At 45.7% G+C, this 16,449-nt stretch overlaps 1 protein-coding gene across 1 annotated transcript in view; it reads right to left on the bottom strand.

Moving 5' to 3' along the window:
• The window catches only part of kcnh3 (potassium voltage-gated channel, subfamily H (eag-related), member 3), a 198,208-nt gene that overhangs the window by 22,689 nt on the left and 159,070 nt on the right, over positions 1-16,449 (bottom strand). The window contains exons 10-11 of the mRNA XM_036974624.1: positions 4,021-4,220; positions 3,010-3,259 (exon numbers count right to left, since the gene is read on the bottom strand). Coding sequence (XP_036830519.1) covers positions 3,010-3,259; positions 4,021-4,220 — 450 coding nt within the window. The remainder of the gene's footprint in view (positions 1-3,009; positions 3,260-4,020; positions 4,221-16,449) is intronic.

Genomic DNA, 16,449 nt, shown 5'->3' with positions numbered 1-16,449 from the left:
CTTTGCACACTCGTAGCATTCTCTCAACCGGCTTCATGAGGTAGTCACCTGGAATGCATTTCATTTAATGGGTGTGCCTTCTTAAAAGTTAATTTGTGGAATTTATTTCCTTCTTTCAGCGATTGAGCCAATCAGTTGTGTTTTGACAAGGTAGTAGGGGCATACAGAAGACAGCCCTATTTGGTAAAATACCAAGTCCATATTATGAGAAGAACAGCTCAAATAAGCAAAGAGAAATGACAGTCCATCCATACTTTAAGACTTGAAGGTCAGTTAATATGAATACTTCAAGAACTTTGAAAGTTTCTTCAAGTGTAGTCGCAAAAAACCATCAAGCGCTATGATGAAACTGGCTCTCATGAGGACCACCACAGGAAAGGAAGAACCAGAGTTACCTCTGCTGCAGAGGATACGTTCATTAGAGTTACCAGTCTCAGAAATTGCAGCCCAAATAAATGCTTTACAGAGTTCAACTAACATACACATCTCAACATCAACTGTTCAGAGGAGACAGTGTGAATCAGGCCTTCATGGTCGAATTTCTGCAAAGAAACCACTACTAAAGGACACCAATAAGAAGAATAGACCTGCTTGGTCCAAAGAAACACGAGCAGTGGCCATTAGACCGGTGGAAATCTGTTCTGGTCAGGAGTCCAAATTGGAGATTTTTGGTTCCAACTGCCGTGTCCTTGCGTGTGGATGAATGGATGATCTCCACATGTTTATTTCCCACCGTGAAGCATGGAGGAGGAGGTGTTATGGCATGGGGCTGCTTTGCTGGTGACACCATCTGTGATTTATTTAGAATTCAAGGCATACTTAACCAGCATGGCTACCACAGCATTCTGCAGCGATACGCCATCCCATCTGGTTTGATCTTAGTGGGACTATCATTTGTTTTTCAACAGGACAATGAGCACACCTCCAGGCTGTGTAAGGGCTATTTGACCAAGAAGGAGAGTGATGGAGTGCTGCATCAGATGACCTGGCCTCCACAATCACCTGACCACAACCCATTTGAGATGGTTTGGGGTGAGTTGGACCACAGAGTGAAGAAAATGCAGCCAACAAGTGATCAGCATATGTGGGAACTCCTTCAAGACTGTTGGAAAAGCTTTCCAGATGAAGCTGATTGAGAGAATGCCAAGAGTGTGCAAAGCTGTCATCAAGGCAAGGGTGGCTATTTGAAGAATCTCAAATATACAATATACTATGATTTGTTTAACACTTATTTTGTTACTACATGTGTGTTATTTCATAATGTTGATGTCTTCACTATTATTGTACAATGTAGAAAATAGTAAAAATAAAGAAAAACCCTTGAATGAGTGCTCTAAAACTTTTGACCGGTAGTGTACTGAGAAAGGATCCTTTGTCAGTCTGTCACACAGTCAACTCTGTTTGTCTGTGTGGGTGTGTTTGTCTGTGTGGGTGTGTTTGTCTGTGTGGGAGGGGGTACTTGTACATTCATTTGTTGTTTCTTTACATGGCCTTGAATGACTTTTCCAACTGACAATAATTCATAATTCTGAGCGTAGTTACCCTAATCAACTTCAACATTTCAATATGTCATTGCAGTAATACTAATAGACCCCTTCTTCAACACAAGTCATAATCTGCAACAAGATATCACAGTCTCGTCATTTCTTGACGTCCTTGGACAAACATCTATTTTTGCCTAGTAACTCACTTAATTTCATCCTGATTGGTTAAGTTAAGGGTTAGGGTTTGGGATAGGGTTAAAATAGGAATAACTCTAGGGTTAAGATCAGGCAATAATTCCGATTGGTTAACAGTTCAGGCATTCATTCTGATTGGTTAAGTTAAGGATTAAGGTTTGGGATAGGGTTAAAACAGAAAAACACCCCCAGGTTAAGTTTAGCCATTAATTAAGACTGGCCTTGCTAACTCATTGTGGATGGATGGCTCAGTGGTCTAAGCAGTGAGCTCCAACTCCATAGACTGCTGGTTTAATTCCAGCTCCTGGCACTTGTTTTGAGTTGTTTTTTTTTGCCCCTAGTGGACGGTTTTGACAGCTTCTCCTGACATCCTGGGGACCTGCAAAAATGCCACATTTCTACTTGAATCTGGAGTGATCTCTCTGGTCATAATATAGCCTAGTTCCCATCAATACAGATCAGCCTCATATAAGATATGCCTCATATAAGATATTAGATATTTACTTATATGATGCACCAGCTGCTTGATGCTGTGAAGGTTAACTAGATTTAAACTGGTATAGATTGGGGTTAGGGGGTTTCCAATCCAGTGCTCCCCTGTATTTCAACCTGGACTCAGGGGTTCACGTAACATAGTAAATGTAAACCCGGGACATACCAATTGTGATATGTTACATTTCGTATGGTATGCATGAATTTGTGGATGTCCATCATCCATTTTGTATGATATGTTACGATTTACAGTTCGAACAATATGTTACGAATTTGAAAACGTGTGACATTCCAATTTGTTGTGACTAACATTAGCTAGGTGGTTAACACTAACGTTAGCTAGGTGGCTATCGTTAGCTAGGCTAGGGGTTAGGGGTAAGTTTAGGGTTAGGGGAAGGATTAGCTAACATGCTAAGTAGTTGCCAAAGTAGCTAAAAAGTCATGAGTATTTGCAAAGTTTGTAATTAGCTAAAATGCTAAAGTTGTCTGTGATGAGATTCAAACACGCAACCTTTGGGTTGCTAGACATTTGTGTTTTACGCCTACCCATCTACCCCGACCAACCACCTTACTTTAGTCTAATACCAAACGTAACATATCATACTAATCTGGGTGTCCCGGATATATGTTTACTATGCTATGTCTAGTCTATGAGACCAGGCTGTGTAATTCACTGCAAATGCATGTGTATTGTGTGATTGTTTAGAAAACAAAAGCAGGTCTGTTAGAATGTGTATGTCATCAGGTATATGCACTAATGTGTGTGTGCCTGTGTGCGTGTGTGCGTGTGTACATGTGTGCCTGCGTGCGTGAGTCTGTGTGCCCTATGTCTCCTTACCTAGTATAGCCAGCACAGTGTTGTCCTTCAGCACCTCCATGGACCCGGAGCAGACAAAGTAGATGGCCTGCAGAGCGTCTCCCTGGCGGATGAGGAACTCTCCCGGGGCGCAAAACGACGTCTTGATGATGAGGGACAGGGAGCGCAGACACCCCCTACTGGCCGACTCAAACAGCGGCAGCTGCAGCAGCTCCTTATTCAGGTGCATGGCGATGTCCGCCCTCAACTCATCTGGGAAGTCCTTCAACAACTAGAGAGAATGAGGGATGAGAAAGAGAGAATAAAAGATGAGAGATAGAGTTTGGACAGAGAGGATTGACAGGTGAGAGAGAAAGTTGAAGAGGTAGAATAGGGGGAAGAAAGAGAGGCAAAATAAGTTATTGAATTGAGAGAAGAATCAATACAGGAGGAATTACATTTTTATTTTTTATTTTTTGGGGAGGAATTTTACCCCTTTTTCTCCCCAATTTCGTGGTATCCAACGCTACAACTCCCGTACGGACTCGGGAGAGACGAAGGTTGAAAGTCATGCGTCTTCCGATACACACCCAACCAAGACGCACTGCTTCTTAACACAGCGTGCATCCAACCCGGAAGCCAGCCGCACCAATGCGTCGGAGGAAACACCGTGCACCTGGCTACCTTGGTTAGCGCACACTGCGCCCAGCCCGCCACAGGAGTCGCTGGTGCGCGATGAGACAAGGACACCCCTACCGACCAAGCCCTCCCTAACCTGGGCGACGCTAGGCCAATTGTACGTCGCCCCACGGACCTCCCGGTCGCGGCCGGTTACGACAGAGCCTGGGCGCGAACCCAGGGACTCTGATGGCACAGCTGGCGCTGCGCCACCCGGGAGGCCCGGAATTACATTTTTTAACCAACAGGAGCATTGGGAACATGAAAAGAATACAAGAATGAGAGAGAGAGAGAGAGAGAGAGAGAGAGAGAGAGAGAGAGTGGCAGCATAGTCGTAAGAGAGGGACTGCTTAGTCTACTGTTGTTATAACCCACCTCGCTGACGTCGATGCCATTGTTAACAGACCAGGTTGTCTGGAAGCACTCCAGCATACGTTGCTCCAGGGCTTTGGGCAGGCGGTGGACCCTGATGAAGTCCTTCAGGTCCTTGGTACGGGTGTGGTAGAGGGAGCGCCGGGAGTACATCCTCTGAATGATGGCAGTCACGTTACCAAACACCACCGCATGCATCAGGGCTGGTGGCAAAGGGACAGGGAGAGGTTAGTGTGTGTGTGTTGCTATAACGTGTGGAGGGGGGAAGTGGGGGTGGGGGGTGTGTAAGTGTGTGTGTGTGTGTGTGTGAGTGTGTGTGTCTGTGTGCGTGAGTGTGTCTTCAATGTAAGAATCAGTCATAGATAATACTTAATGATACAAACAGAAAATAGTTTCACATAGAAGATACATATACCAGATGCACAACAATCATCTACACGAAGCCCAGGAAGATCAGACAGTAATCTGTTACAGCCATACTGTATCTACAGAAGGTATATTGCTCATGTAACAGTGTTGCTTCCGTCCCTCTCCTCGCCCTAACCTGGGCTTCAACCAAGGACCCTCTGAACACATCAACAACTGCCTCCCACGAAGCATCATTACCTATCGCTCCACAAAAGCCACGGCCCTTGCAGAGCAAAGGGGAAACAACTACTTCAAGGTCTCAGAGCAAGTGACGCCACGGATCGAAATGCCACTAGCGCGCACCGCTATCTAGTTAGCCACACCGGTTACACTCACAGCGTTTAAATAGCATACCCCTGCCAAAATAGAGGTCTAATCGCACTGCCTCTCTCTCTCTCCCTCTGATTTTCTTTCTTATCTCTTTCTTTCCTGCTTATCCTTCTCTCTGTGTGTCTGATTACGGCTCTGCTCTTTCTACCACCCCCCCTTCCATCGCTCTCTCTCTCCACACACACACACACGCACACACACACTTTTGTTTTACTATCCTTGTGGGGACCAAAACATTTATTCCCTTTCAAAATCATATTTTCCCTAACCCTAAGCCTAACTCTAACGCTAAACCTAAACCCAACCTTAAATCTAACCCTAATTGTAACCCTAACCCCTAAGCCTAAAATAGCCTTTTACTTGTAGGGTCTGGGGAAATGTTCCTTGTTTTACTATCCTTGTGAGGACTTCTGGTCCCCACAAGGATAGTTAAACCAAACCACACACACTGCACTGATGGCACAGGACAATTTGACTCTGCGTGATTGTGTGGGTAGTTGCTTTTGGAGGTTTGCAAGGATGGGTATGTGTGTCTCCAGTGACTGAGGTTGAGAGTGTGTGTAAGTCTGATAGAAGGGGCCACTAACAAGGGTGCTGTGACTGTGTGTACATGGATGGTTAAATATCAGAGCCAACTGAAGCAGACACATTGAAGGGGCCCATTCTAAGAACTCTCTCCTGACCGATTAGACAATCAGTGAGTTCCTCAGTCCTATGATCCTAGATGGTCATATCATTCTTATTGTGTAACAGTCTGGTTCTGGGTAGACAGGTTGTTGTTTCTCCCTGTGAGGATGAAGCTCTCTAATATTCTCTGTCTGTCTGGCACATCGCCACGGTTACCTGTAGGACTATAGCCAGCTTATCTGTATTTAAACCGTGTTTAAACTTCAACTCTCCAGGCAAAGCAGGTTAAATGTGCCTATTTTGACATGTTCCAATGAGACAATTTTGGGCAGGATGTATGAGTGTTTTGTGCTGTGTTTGTGTGCGCACACATTACATGTGTATGGATGTGTTACTTTCAGTGTTGAGCAGTGTCTTTTTTAAGTGTGTGAATCTGTGTCTGTGTTGACATTAGAGAGTGTGTTAATGTGTGGATGGAATTTCAGCTGTCAGCTGGCTGGGACAGTAATGGCACAGTGCTATGCTCTGGTGACAAGCCTGTGTGTGTGTGTGTGTCTGTCTGTCCGCCCGCCCGTCCGCCTGCCTGCCTGCCTGTCTGTCTGTTTGTCTGCCTGTCTGTCTGTGTAGCCTCCACACTTAATTAAAGCACTTTAATTGCACCGAGGCCTAAGAATATGCCCTCCTCCTCTTTCTCTTTACTGCCCCCCTCTTATTGAAGAAGCACCATACTGGACATCTGGAATGGGGTCAATTTGTTACACCACCCTGCCTGCGTGTTGAATGGCACCATATTTCCTATATTGTGCACCTTTGACCAGAGCCCATAGGGATGGCTGAAAGTAGTGGACTATGTGGAATAGGGTGCCATTTGGGATACATTCATAGACATTCACCACTCTCAAGTTAAATCATTGACAGTTGTTCCATTTGCAAGAAGCCCTGGGGAAAGCAGGTTGCTGTGAACACGTTGCTGTTTTTTCATCTAAGCTAATAATATGCAGACAGTTTCCATTTGCAAGAAGCCCTGGGGAAAGCAGGTTGCTGTGAACACGTTGCTGTTTTTTCATCTAAGCTAATAATATGCAGACAGTTTCCATTTGAACCATTTATTATGAACTAGTCTACCAGGCATGAACTAAAATGAACCAACCAACTCCAAAATGCGACAAGGAGTGGGCTTGATCACTGTGATGTGGCCTCATGGGAGATGTAGTCTAAGGATCAGTGGGGAACTGTAAGGGCCTTCAGCACAAAAGGATTCATAATGATTTATATTTTTGTATTTAAATTTCATTGTAATTTCTATTTAATCTTTTCTTCAATTTAAACGACATTCTATTTAATTTATTCAGTTTGAGTTGGAAAGGGAACGGTTAACACTGAACATAAACAAAATCCAATTAGAATTGTTCTTTGGTGGTCTCTGGGGAGAAAAATCTAGCTAGCCATTGGCTAGGCCCTCAGAAGCTAGGCGGAATGTATCTGCATTCAACTGTATTAGGGCAGAATTTTGGAGTGACAGAGAAATCAACCAATCACATTTTGCAATGGGTGGGACAGTTTTTTTCTACTTCCGCCTTCACGAAGGCCTAGACAAGTCACTGCTGAGTGGGAGCGGTATCCTAGTTTGAGTTTTTTTTAGGGGGTAGATTAGCTGTAATATTGCAGATAGAGTTGTAGTCGGATGTTTACATACACCTAGGTTGCAGTCATTAAAACTCGTTTTTCAACCACTCCACACATTTCTCATTAACAAACTACAGTTTTGGCAAGTCGGTTAGGACATCTACTTTGTGCATGACACAAGTAACTTTTACAACAATTGTTTACAGACATATTATTTCACTTATAATTCACTGTATCACAATTCCAGTGGGTCAGAAGTTTACATACACTAAGTTGACTGTGTCTTTAAACAGCTTGGTAAATTCCAGAAAATGATGTCATGGCTTTAGAAGCTAGGCTAATTGATAGTCTAATTGACATCACTTGAGTCAATTGGAGGTGTACCTGTGGATGTATTTCAAGGCCTACCTCCAAACTCAGTGCCTCTTTGCTTGACATCATGGGAAAAACAAAATAAATCAGCCAAGACCTCAGAAAAACAATTGTAGACCTCCACAAGTCTGGATCATCATTGGGAGCAATTTCCAAATGCCTGAAGGTACCACATTCATCTGTACAAACAATAGTATGCAAGTATAAACACCATGGGACCACACAACCGTCATACCGCTCCTAGAGATGAACGTATTTTGGTGCGAAAAGTGCAAATCAATCCCAGAACAACAGCAAAGGCAATTGTGAAGATGCTGGAGGAATCAGGTACAAAAGTATCTATATCCACAGTAAAACAAGTCCTATATCAAACATAACCCGAAAGACCACTCAGCAAGGAAGAAACCACTGCTCCAAAACCGCTATAAAAAAGTCAGACTACGGTTTGCAACTGCACATGGGGACAAAGATCGTACTTTTATGGAGAAATGTCCTCTGGTCTGATCAAACAAAAATAGAACTGTTTGGCCAGTGACCATCACTATGTTTGGAGGAAAAGGGGGAGGCTTGCAGGCTGAAGAACACCATCCCAACCGTGAAGCACAGGGTGGCAGCATCATGTTGTGGCGGTGCTTTGCTGCAGGAGGGACTGGTTGCACTTCACAAAATAGATGGCAAATACGAATTGAATGTATGTAAACTTCTGACCCACTGGGAATGTGATGAAAGAAATAAAAGCTGAACTAAATCATTCTCTCTATTGTTCTGACATTTCACATTCTTAAAATAAAGTGGTGATCCTAACTGACCTAAGACAGGGAATTTTTATATGTCAGGAATTGTGAAAAACTGATTTTAAATGTATTTGGCTAAGATGTATGCAAACTTCCGACTTTAAACTAAACACTCTAATGTACTTGTCCTCTTGCTCAGTTGTGCTGTGCACCGGGGCCTCCCACTCCTCTTTCTATTCTGGTTAGAGCCAGTTTGAGGCGGTTCTGTGAAGGGAGTAGTACACAGTGTTGTACAAGATCTTCAGTTACTTGGCAATTTCTCGCACGGAATAGCCTTCATTTCTCAGAACAAGAATAGACTGATGAGTTTCAGAAGAAAGTTCTTTGTTTCTGGACATTTTGAGCCTGTAATCGAACCCACAAATGCTCATGCTCGAGATATTCAACTAGTCTAAAGAAGGCCAGATTTATTGCTTCTTTAATCAGAACAGCAGTTTTCAGCTATTCTAACATAATTGCAAAAGTTTTTTTTAATGATAAATTAGCTAATCCAAGTTTATCATTTTAAAGGCTAACACACCGTGCCATTGGAACACAGGAGTGATGGTTTCTGATAATGGGCCTCTGTACGCCTATGTAGATATTCCATAAAAAATCTGCCGTTTCCAGCTACAATAGTTTACAACATTAACAATGTCGACACTGTATTTCTGATCAACTTGATGTTATTTTATTGGACAAAAATGTGCTTTTCTTTCAAAAACAAGGACATTTCTAAGTGACCCCAAACTTTTGAATGGTAGTGTACAGTATATGTCCACACTATGAAGTTGGTTTAGTACTGTGAAATTGTGAAAATAATGTCAATTTCGTTTTAGTGAAATAAATGTTTGAAAAGACTGCCTGAAATTCAGCCAGCCTGTTTTGGTGGGATGGAGTTTGGGCCTGCTTGGCGTCCTCATAAGTTAACAAAGAAAAAAAGTTCCAAACCAGCTAGTTTCCCTTCCCCACTCAGACCACTCCCAGACAAAAATTCTTGCTTGAGAAATTGCTCTTTACCAAGATGTGATTTTTGTTTATTTTTGACCATTTTAATGAAAACATTTTTACCCAGATGTTAAAGGCTGCATTGGGCCTTTCATGTCACCCTTCAAGGTGAACTTTAAAAGTGAAGTTTAAGATGATCATCATTTGGTGAGTGGCAGTGGCACCCGCTTGCTGTTAGGTATCTCTTTGTAAATATTGCGTGTGAAACATTGTTGCATTTAACCTTTACATCACCGGTTACTTGGTGTGCTGAACAAGATAAAATATGTTTGCAATGGGAAGTAATAGCTGTACATTTCGATTTGGAAATGCTTAATGGTTGTATTTTTGTTATTATCGCAGGGGCCTACTGGATTATTGTGAACGGGCTGTTTTTACAGTAGGCTATGCTGTGTGTGACTGCTCTCTTTCTATTGGCCGCGTCTATGTGATATATTAAAAGGGTTTCTCTCCTGCACGGAGCGTGTAGAATACGGTCGCTTTCCATTCAGCACCACGAGCCTTTTACCTTTGATGTGTCACTGTTGTCATCGCTAGGCTATTGGTGATAGTGATAGTGTTAGGCTACTGTAGGATGTTTAAACTGTTGTTGTTGTTGTTGCTCGTCGCATTATTCCATGCAGGGCTTGTGCGTGACAGCCCAATGCGTGGCTCAGGCCTGTAATGATTAATTCATGATGTCATCAAAAATCATTGCTAATCAAATCACATTTTAATTGTCACATGCTTCGTAAACAACAGATGGAGACTGACAGTGAAATGCTTATTTACGGGCCCTTCCCAACAATGCAAATAAAGAATTATAAAAAATTATAATAATAGAAAAAAAATGGTAACACAAGGACAAAATACAAAATGAGCAATGATAGCTTGGCAAAATACACGGGGTAACAGTACCGAGTTGAGGTGCAAGGAAATGAGAGGTACATAAATGGAGGTACATATGTACAGTGCATTCAGAAAGTATTCAGAACCCTTGACTTTTTCCACATTTTGTTTAAGTTCAGTCTTATTCTAAAATGTATGAAATTGTTTTTGTTTACCTCATCAATCTACACACAATACCCCATTATGACAAAGCAAAATCTTTTTTTTTAACATTTTGCAAATATATTAAAAACGGAAATTTCACATTTACATAAGTATTCAGACCCTTTACTCAGTACTATGTTGAAGCAACTTTGGCAGCGATTACAGCCTCGAGTCTTCTTGAGTACGACGCTACAAGCTTGGCACACCTGTACTTGGGGAGTTTCTCCCATTCTTCTCTGCAGATCCTCTCAAGCTCTGTCTGGTTAGATGGGGAGAGTTTCTGAACAGCTATTTTCAGGTATCTCCAGAGATGATCAAATGGGTTCAAGTCCGGGCTCTGGCTGGGCCACTCAAGGACATTGTTGCGAAGCCACTCATGCGTTGTCTTGGCTGTGTGCTAAGGGTCGTTGTCCTGTTGGAAGGTGAACCTTTGCCCCAGTATGAGGTCGTGAGCACTCTGGAGCAGGTTTCTTCCATTTAAGAATGATGGAGGCCACTGTGTTCTTGGGGACCTTCAATGCTGCATAATTTTTTTGGTACCCTTCCCCAGACCTGTGCCTCGACACAATGCCTACTGACAATTAATTCAACCTCATGGCTTGGTTTTTGCTCTGACATGCACGGTCAACTGTGGGCCCTTATATAGACAGATGTGTGCATTTCCAAATCATGTCCAATGAATTCAATTTACCACAGGTAGAATCCAATCAAGTTGTTGAAACATCTCAAGGATGATCAATGGAAACAGGATGCAACTGAGCTCAATTGTGAGTCTCATAGCAAAGGGTCTGAATACTAATGTAAATAAGGTATTTTCTGTTTTTATTTTTAACACATGCGCAAAAATGTCTGCAAAAACTGTTTTCACTTTTCATTATGGTGTATTGTGTGTAGATTGATGAGGAAAAAATATTTAGAATAAACAAAACAAAATGTGGAAAACGTCAAGGGGTCTGAATACTTTCCAAATGCACTATCTACAGTTGAAGTCGGACGTTTACATGCACCTTAGCCAAATACATTTAAACTCAGTTTTCACAATTCCTGACCTTTAATCCTAGTAGAAATTCCCTGTCTTAGGTCAGTTAGGATCACCACTTTATTTTAAGAATGTGACATGTTAGAATAATAGTAGAGAGAATTATTTTTTCAGTTTTTATTTCGTTCATCACATTCCCAGTGGGTCAGAAGTTTACATACACTGAATTATTATTTGGTAGCATTGCCTTTAAATTGTTTAACTTGGGTAAAATGTTTTGGGTAGCCTTCCACAAGCTTCCCACAATATGTTAGGTGAATTTTGGCCCATTCCTCCTGACAGAGCTGGTGTCACTGAGTCAGGTTTGTAGGCCTCCTTGCTCGCACACGCTTTTTCAGTTCTGTCCAAAAATGTTCTATAAGATTGAGGCCAGAGCTTTGTGATGGCCACTCCAATACATTGACTTTGTTGTCCTTAAACCATTTTGACACAACTTTGAAAGCATGCTTGGGGTCATTGTCCATTTGGAAGACCCATTTGCGACCAAGCTTTAACTTCCTGACTGATGTCTTGAGATGTTGCTTCAATATATCTACATAATTATCCTTCCTCATGTTGCCATCTATTTTGTGAAGTGCACCAGTCCCTCAAGCAGCAAAGTACCCTCACAACATGATGATGCCACCCCTGTGCTTCACGGTTGGGATGGTGTTCTTCAGCATGCAAGCCTCCCCCTTTTTCATCCAAACATAACGATGGTCATTATGGCCAAACAGTTCTATTTTTGTTTCATCAGACCAGAGGACATTTCTCCAAAAAGTATGATCTTTGTCCCCTTGTGCAGTTGCAAACCGTAGTCTGGCTTTTTTTTATGGCGGTTTTGGAGGAGTGGCTTCTTCCTTGCTGAGCGGCATTTCAGGTTATATTATGTGGCAGACCAGGGGTGGACAGAGTATGATTAACTCAGTTTCAAGGGTGTTTATTAAATAATAAATCAAAAAGAAAGAACAGGTCTCCCCCATGAGACCCTCTCCGGGATACCTTCTCCTGGGCTCCGGGTCTTCCTGTATCCTGTCGGGCACACAAACTCAACTCCCTCGGCTTAGCTCGGGTAACCGTATCCAACCATATGGAAGTCACCTCACTTCCCCTCGTCCTCTCCCTGTGTGCTGCCCTTCTGGCAGCTTTATGGGCCTTACACAGCTGGTGAGCAATCCGCCCTTGATTACTCACCAGCTCCCAATCAGACCCAATTTGTCCTGTCCGGAGAGCCCGTCGAGACCTGGCACATCCAGCAGATGGAGCCACCGCCTCGTGATGTAGACTCCATCTGTGACCAGGCTTCGACGAGCCTCCCCCTGGTGGCTGACCTGCTGTACGCCACACTCCCCCCCCCCCCCCCCCTAGCTCTGTTGGGGAGGGGACGGTCATGAGTGCAACGTCTGTCTCCCTTCTCGATAGGACATCCGAGTTTCCATGCTTCGCCCCTGACCTGTGCCCAACAGAAAAAGAGAAGCGTTGAAGGGACAAGAACCACCTGGTGACCCAATCGTTTGTGTTCTTTCCCCTGGCCATCAAGACCAGGGGAGCATGGTCCGCAGCCAGGGTGAAGTGGGTACCTAGCAGGTAATACTTGAGAGTGTCTCGCGCCAACTTCACAGCTAAACACTTTCTCCACAATAGAGTATTTATTTCCCCTAGGCATCAGTTTTCGGCTGATGTACATGATGAGGTGCTCCTCCCCCTCGTGTACCTGGGACAGAACGGCCCCTAATCCCATATCACATGCATCCGTCTGGATTATTTCACCTTTATTTAACCAGGTAGGCAAGTTGAGAACAAGTTCTCATTTGCAACTGCGACCTGACCAAGATAAAGCGTAGCAATTCGACACATACAACAACACAGAGTTACACGTGGAATAAACAAAACATACAGTCAATAATACAGTAGAACAAAATAAACCAAAAAGTATATATACAGTGAGTGCAAATGAGGTAAGTTAATTAAGGAAATAAATAGGCCATGGTGGCGAAGTAATTACAATATAGCAATTAAACACTGGAATGGTAGATCGGCAGAAGATGAATGTGCAGGTAGAGATACTGGGGTGCAAAGGAGCAAAATAAATAAATACCAGTATGGGGATGAGGTAGGTAGATAGATGGGCTGTTTACAGATAGGCTAAATGCAGGTGCAGTGATCTGTAAAATGCTCTGACAGCTGGTGCTTAAAGCTAGTGAGGGAGATATGAGTCTCCAGTTTCAGAGATTTTTGCAATTCGTTCCAGTCATGAGCAGCAGAGAACTGGAAGGAAGGACGACCAAAGGAGGAATTGGCTTTGGGGGTGACCAGTGAGATATACCTCCTGCAGCGCGTGCTACGAGTGGGTGCTGCTATGGTGACCAGTGAGCTGAGATAAGGCGGCGCTTTACCTAGCAGAGACTTGTAGATAACCTGTAGCCAGTGGGTTTACGATCTGTTGAACGCCGCTTCTGTCTCGTCCGTCCATGTCACTGTTTTCGGGAGGCGGGCCCTGGTTAGATCGGTGAGGGGATAAGCTATAGCCGCAAAGTTGGGGATAAACCGGCTATAGTATCCTGCCAGTCCCAGGAAGGACTTGACCTTGGTGCGTGGAACGGGCCAGTCACGCACCGCGTGAACCTTCCTCTCCTGGGGCTTGACGTTCCCCATTCCGATCAAATACCCCAGGTACCTCCTCGAACCCTAGCTTGCATTTCTTGGGGTTTGCGGTCAACCCGGATTGTCTAAGCGCGTCCAGCACTGCCTGGAGGCGTGTCAGGTGCTCTTACCAACCTTGGCTGTGGATGATAATATCATCCAGATATGCCGCTGCGTACTGCTAGTGCGGTCAAAGTATTCCGTTGGAACGGGAGCACCCGGTACTGATACAACCCGTCTGGTGTCGAAAACGTCGTATTCTCCCAGGTGGAGGCTGCCTACGGTACTTGTCAATAACCTTTGGTCAGGTCAAGGGTGCTGATGTACTGGGCCTTTCCCAATCGGTCGATGAGCTCGTCCACCCTCGGCATGGGATATGCGTCGAACAAGCTGATATCGTTCACCCCCCGGAAATCGTTACAGAAGTGGAGGCTACCGTCCGGTTTGGTTACCAACACGATGGGGCTGCACCATGCCCTGTGGGAATCTTCCACGACCCCCATCCTCAGCATAGCCTCCACTCCCTGTTTCACGGCCACCCATCGGGCCTCAGGAATTTGATATGGCCTCTTTCGTACCGTTTCCCCGGGCCGGGTACGGATGTGGTGTTCAATGAGGGCGGCCAGGCTTCTCGGAGAAGACCGCCGTTTACTGATCGACGAGCTCCCTGAGCTCTTGCTTCTGGGCCGGGTCGAGGTCCTCATTGCTTGGGACCTCCACTGGTACAGTTGGCGTCCTGGGTCCCGACCATAACACGGCCAAGGCTGTCCTCTAGTGCCACTTCTTCAATAGGTTCACGTGGTAAATCTGTTGGGGTTACCTTCTCCCCGGTTGCCGTACGCGGTAATTGACAGGTCCCAGCTTCTTGATCACCTCGTAGGGTCCGTGCCATGTTGCTAGGAACTTATTTTTGGCCGTGGGGATCAAAACGAACACCCTGTCTCCAACCAGGAATTCTCGGAGCTGGGCTCCCCGATTGTAGACCTGGGCACCGCCCGTAGGGGAATGGCCTCGGGGTACCGGGTGGCATAGTCCACTATTACCAAGATGTACCTGTGTCCTCGTGCAGTCTTTACCAGGGGTCCCACTATGTCCATGGCGATGCATTCAAAGGGCACCCCGATTATTGGCAGGGGGACCAGAGGGTTTCGGAAGTGTGCTTTCGGGGCAGTGAGTTGACACTCCGGGCAGCAGTTTCCACGGCCCTCCGTTCCCGGGTCTTCTCCATTCCCAGGTGCGCCCCCAACAGGTGGGTGTGGGCCAGCTGAAGAACGGTTCCTACGTACCGTCGGGGCAGCAACAATACCTCTCGAAGTTCCCCCTGTTGCCGCGACACCTGATACAAAAGGTTATTCTTAATTTGGAAATGGGGATATCACCAGTCACTCACCCCCAGAAGTAGCTGTCCATCCACTGCTATCACTTGGGCAGCGGCAGCTTTCAAATTCGGATCCTCCCACTGGGCCGTCCCAAATTGTCCCCTCAGTTGGTCCCCCACGGGGGTCTCGACTGGCCGTTCGAAATCGAGGAGGGGGAGGCTGGTTCCCCAGGGGGTTCAGGTTCTGGTTCCTCCTCCGACTCCGGACCCGTAGAGTCAGGTTGGTTAACCGGTGGCTTCCGGGCCGCACAGGCAATGGGTCGTCCCCGCTCTCTTCTTCGGCCGGCTCGTACTTTCTTCCTAAACTCGTGCCCCAATAGGGCCGCGAACAGCGGACAATCCCGTCCCACTAGGAGAGGTACCAGCAGCTCTGGTATTGCACCCACCATCATCTGACAGCTCCCTTGTGGCGTCACAATGTTGGTCCATACGGTGGGATACCGTTTTGTGTCACTGTGAACACAGGAAATGGACATCTCCCTACCCCGTTCGGTCTCCTGGTTTAGCAGGCAGGTGGTTACGAGCGTAACCATGCTTCTGGAGTCTAATAGCGTTTCTGTGTCGTGTCCGTCAACCTTCACCGGGACCATGGGTGCAGTTGACTCGTGGTGCGCCCAACTTGAGGTGACATAGTTCACAGCGTGACCCACCTCGCCTCCGGGGCTAGCTGATGGCATCGTAACCTCTCAAGCCGGGCAATTCCAGGTAATGTGCCCCCGGTAATGTGCCCCTCTACCTGGGGTTGTCGGTGTCGGGTCGGCCCTACCCCCGCCGTCTCTCCACGGGTTTGCGGTCCTTTGGCCCTGCCAACTGTCGGTTAAGGGGGTACACTGCGGTGGGGCTGTCCTTCCATCCCGGCTCCCAGTCAGCAGTGCCTAAGTGTTCTGCGTCTCCACTGCTTCCAGGAGGCCCTCCAAGGTCTGGGGTCCACATAAACTCGCTGCCCTCTTCATGTCATGGGGTAGCGCCTGTAAGAAGCGATCCAGGACCACTTTGTTGAGGATGGAGAGGGTGGATACGTCGGTGAGGAGCCATGCTCTGGTGATGCGCAGTAGGTCACTCATCTGGGCTTGGGGGGAGGCGTCGTGTACGAACCTCCAGTCGTGGAACCGTTGAGCCCAATGGGCCAGGCTGTACCCGTATCGCCCGTTTGAGTCCGTCGTAGTTAGCTGCCTGTTCGTCGTTCAGGTCCCAATACGCCTTTTGGGCATTCCCAG

The sequence above is a fragment of the Oncorhynchus mykiss genome, chromosome 3 (assembly GCF_013265735.2).
Source record: "Oncorhynchus mykiss isolate Arlee chromosome 3, USDA_OmykA_1.1, whole genome shotgun sequence".
Classification (NCBI taxonomy): Eukaryota; Metazoa; Chordata; class Actinopteri; order Salmoniformes; family Salmonidae; genus Oncorhynchus; species Oncorhynchus mykiss.
This window is presented reverse-complemented; position numbering and strand designations above follow the sequence as displayed.